The 4,713-nt window shown below is 40.3% G+C and overlaps 1 protein-coding gene across 1 annotated transcript in view; it reads right to left on the reverse strand.

Moving 5' to 3' along the window:
* Positions 1 to 1,872: 1,872 nt before the first annotated feature.
* PPP1R21 (protein phosphatase 1 regulatory subunit 21) overlaps positions 1,873 to 4,713 on the reverse strand; it is a 142,912-nt gene continuing 140,071 nt past the window's right edge. The window contains exon 20 of the mRNA XM_007953997.1: positions 1,873 to 1,902. Coding sequence (XP_007952188.1) covers positions 1,873 to 1,902 — 30 coding nt within the window. The remainder of the gene's footprint in view (positions 1,903 to 4,713) is intronic.

Consider the following 4,713-nt stretch of genomic DNA (forward strand, 5'->3'; position numbering starts at 1 on the left):
GGAGGTTGAGGAATACTCACTGTGCTGGCTCTGACTTTGATTGTGCAGATTCTGCAAGTGAGGCTACAGAGCCTCAGCAGATAAATGGTGCAGCCAGTATTGAAACTTGAACAGAAATGGAATTAGAAATACCAAAAAGCCTGTTATGGGCCATGGAGGGCCTATGGGGCTAGAAATCCTAGGTGCGTGATAGAGCTGGGCAGTAGGGCTACTTGACATTTCCCTGAGAGTGCTCAGGGGCCTGCACACCTGTGCAGTGAAAACAGCTGGTTGAGCTGACAGAAAACTAGAAATGGGCAGGGAACGAGAAACAGAAAGGTCAAGAGGGCTAGGGAAGAGTGGCACTGAAGTGACAAACCCAGAGATCCTCAAGGCAGGATCCAAACTCTTCATTGCTGTTGAGGGTTCTGGGCAACCAGAGCTCTCTCTATCATTGGCCAAACTGAAAAACCAAACCCATTGCCTTAAGTTGATTCTGACTCATAGAAACTCATAGAATTACCCCATAGGGTCTCCAAGATTGTAATTTTTACCAGAGCAGACTGTCACATCTTTCTCCCATGGAGCAGCTGGTGAATTTGAACTGCCAATCTTCTGATTAGCAGTCAAGCACTTAACCAGTGCACTGACAGAGAGTCAATCTACCACTGGCAGCTGAGGGTTTGGGGCAGAGGCCAAGGAGTTGGCCCTTGTGCTGAGCAAAGAGCCAGTGAGAGGCTCTCAGGTGAGAATAAAGCATTTTGGAGAGTGACTGGCAACTGTCTAGAGGAAAAGCTCAAGGAAGATGGAGCTTGAGGCAGGAAGCGGTGAGGAAGGTGTATCAGGAAAACCTCGGCTAATCTGGGGAGCTGACCATTGTGGTGAAATGGGCCTGTGCAAGCAACTCAGAAAAAAGGAGCAATATATTTAGGGCCTTGGGAGTAGAGGTGCTGAGAGAGACACCTCTGAGGTATAAAGTGTATGAGACAAACAAAGGGAGGCTGAAAGGACTCAAGGTCCTTGCTTGAATGGTGGTGACAAGTAATTCTCAAGGCAAAACTTAAGAGCTCTAATGAAGGACTGACTAACTTTGCAATGGTTCCAATTTGGGGGAATTAGAAAGATTATATCTAAGTCAATTGGGATTTGTGATTATTGTAAATTTTGTAAATTCTACTTTAATAGGTTTTAGTTTTCTTTATCAAATTTTCATACAGAGACTGACAGTTTGATATAAGTATGAATTTATTGACATCAATTTCCTTAAGCTATTATTCTAACACAGGGTGACTGAAGAGCTGAAGACAATGATAATAAACCCATAAGATCTGAAATTTGCAAAACCCACTCTCTCCCCCCCTGAGAGAGAAAGAGAGAGAGAGAAAGAGAAAAAGAGAGATGGAAAGAGAGAGAATGGTAAAGTCTTCAAAAAGAATCTGGAGACTGCTTTCAATTATAGCAAAAGGTAAGGACAATTTGACAATGTAAGCCTTTTATCCAGAAACGTATATCAATTCCATACATACCAAATTGATTACCATATAATTGGGTTTTGAAAATATACAAAATATTTATTGTTGTCACAGACTGAAATTAAAACCTAATTTTAAAAACTGCACAGTAAAAACAGCTTAAGGAAACCTACAGTATCCATGGTATGTGTACTGTTTTCCATTTCACTGTCAACATCAAATTCTGTATTTGCTTCACTGGTTACAAATATATTTTAAATGTGTCAAAGCCATGTACAACACTGACTAGTGCACTAGGTCCCACCACACTCCAGCTTCCTGCAGGCAGAGCCCGGCGTGGATGTGGAGTCTTGGCCCTGTAGTTCTGGGCAGCGGCGGCAGGAGCTCTAGGAAGAATAGTCGCCAACCAGCCATCTGTAAACTATCGGCTCTTGTTCTTTTTAGAATTTCCCTGTGCAAAGAAAAATGCCAACAGTAAGAACACAAACCTCCAGAAAAATAATTCTCATAATTTATAAACCAAGCTGTCTAGAAACCAGATTTCATTTTCGAACAGTTTAGCTTCCAAGAGGGAAAACAGCTGATAAACATGCATGGCTGACTTTCATTCAATAAACACAGAGCAGTTTGTTGTTTTTAACTTCCCCACAGCCTACTTTCACGGAGGCTAAGGGTAAGCGATAAAGAAAGAAAAGAAAGTGACTGTCTTAGATTTATCAAAACTTCAAATACTCATTTTGTTCTGAAGAGAGCTTAAAATTCCATAAAGCTGAATAAAAATTTTTTAGCCCAAACATGTTTCTTTATTGTTTAAATAAACACCTCTTAAAGGTCTTAATAGGTACTAGTTTTGAATATGTACCAACTAACACCCAAACGGCACTGATTACCTATCAAAAATAAGCTTAGAACCCAGTTGAAAACAAGATAGAGGGACAATGCCAACTTATTCCCAATTCTGTCACATATGCAAGGAGCTCTGGTGCTGCAGTGGTTAAAGCATCTGGCTGCTAACCAAAAGGTTTACAGTTTGAACTCACCAGCCACTGTGCAGGAGAAAGATGAGGCAGTCTGCTTCTGTAAAAGATTTATAGTCTTGGAAACCCTATGGGGCAATTGTACTCTGTCCTATAATGTTGCTATGAGTCAGAATCGACTTGGCAGTAGGTTTCACACATACAGAACTGAACTTTCCAAGTTTTGCGTTACTTTTCTTCTTTCTGGAGAAGTTCACTTATGGGGAAAACATTCTAATTAAATTCCTACACTTAACTATTAGGTATGAATACACTTTCTTCATGTAATTGGGATTCATGTAAGCTGGATACAGAAGAGGACATGGGATGAGGGATATCTTTGCTGAAGTCAGAGGATAACAGAAAGATGTCTACCTGTGTTTTATTGACTGCAAAAGCATTCACCTGTGTGAACATGACAAATTATGGATAACATTGTGAAGAATTCCAGAACACTTAATTGTGCTCAAATAAAATCTGCACACGGACCAACAGGCAATAGTTCAAACAAAGCAAGGGGATACCGTGTAGGTTAAAATTAGGAAAGAAGTGCCTCAAGATTGTAGCCTTTCATCATACTTATTCAGTCTGTACACTGAACAAATAATCCAACAAACTAGAATGCATGAAGAAGAACACAGCATCAGGATTGGAGGAAGATTCATCAATAACGCACAACATACAGATGACACAACCTTGCTTGCTGAAAATGAAGATGTCTCGAAGTACTTATTAATGGAGATCATAGACTACAGCCTTCAGTACACCTCAATATAAAGAAAACAAAAATCCTCACAATTGGACCAATAAGCAACATCATGATAATGGAAAAAGATTGAAGTTAAGGATTTCATTTTACTTGCATCCATAATCAGTAATACCCAGGGAAGCAGCAGTCAAGAAATTAAATGATACACTGCATTGGACAAATCTGTACAAAAGATCTCTTTAAAGTATTAAAAGTTAAAGATGTCACTTTGAGGACTAAGGTAAGCCTGACCTAAACCTTGGTATTTTCAATTGCCTCATATGCATGTGGAAAGCTGGATAATGAATAAGGAAGACAGGAGAAAAATTAATGTCTTTTAATTATGGTGTTGCCGAAAAATATTGAATATCCCATACACCAATGGAAGAACAAACAAATCTGTCTTGGAGGAAGTACAGCCAGAATGCTCCTTAGAACCAGGAATTGTCAGACTTCATCTCTCATACTTTGGTCACGCTGTCAGAAGGGACCAGTCCCTGGAGAAGGATATCATACTGGGTAAAGTAGAGAGTCAATGCAAAAGGGGAAGACCCTCATTGAGATGGACTGATACAGTGGCAGTGTTTCATTTTGTTGTACATAGGGGCACTATGAGCTGGAACCAGTTCCATGGCACCTAATAACAATAAAAAGTGGGAAATGCTTGCAGAAACAAACATGAAGAGTAAGATAATGGCAGACAAACGGTTCAGGATGTTTACTTGGTATCCAATAGAGATGGTATCAACTCAGCCACTGCATGATGCTATACAATCTAAATTACTAATCAACAGGGGAGGGGGGAGATGAAGCAAAATACAGTGGTCTCAGAATGATCAAAGAAAGATTAATGATATAAACTATGGGTCTCTGACTCAGTTTTATTAATGACAGGTGTTCTAAGCAATAGATCAAAAAGCTGAGAAGACCTGAAAATTACCTAACTTCTGAAGTAGCTATAATCCAATTACCTTCAAGATAATGTACTTTGCTGCACTTAACCTTAAAACCTGAGAACTCTGGTAGCGTAGTGCCTAAGGCACTTGACTGCTCACCAGAAGACTGGCGGTTCAAGCCCACCAGCCACTCTTCGGAAGTAAGGTTGGGCAATCTACTTCCATAGTGATACTGCCTCAGAAACCCAAGGAGGGGTCGCTATGAGTCAGGTCCAACTCGATGGCACATAACAACAACAACCTTAAAACCAAAAACCAAATCCACTGTGTCAATTCCAACTCATAGCAGCCCTACAGGACACAAGAAAACTGCCATCTAGGGTTTCCAAGGCTATAAATCTTTACAAAAGCAGGATGCCACAGCTTTTTCCCACAGAGCTGCCGGTGAATTTGAACCACATATCTTTTGGTTGGCGGCTAAGCGCTTTAACCACTGTGCCACCAGGGTTCCTACTCAACATTAACCATTTTCAATTCAAAACCAAATGTCTCTTGCTGATTCGGAGACTGAAAAGTTTCCTTAGAATTACTGCTACTTCTTT

The sequence above is a fragment of the Orycteropus afer genome, unplaced genomic scaffold (genome assembly GCF_000298275.1).
Source record: "Orycteropus afer afer isolate SDZICR_OR568_19922 unplaced genomic scaffold, OryAfe1.0 scaffold00423, whole genome shotgun sequence".
Taxonomy (NCBI): domain Eukaryota; kingdom Metazoa; phylum Chordata; class Mammalia; order Tubulidentata; family Orycteropodidae; genus Orycteropus; species Orycteropus afer.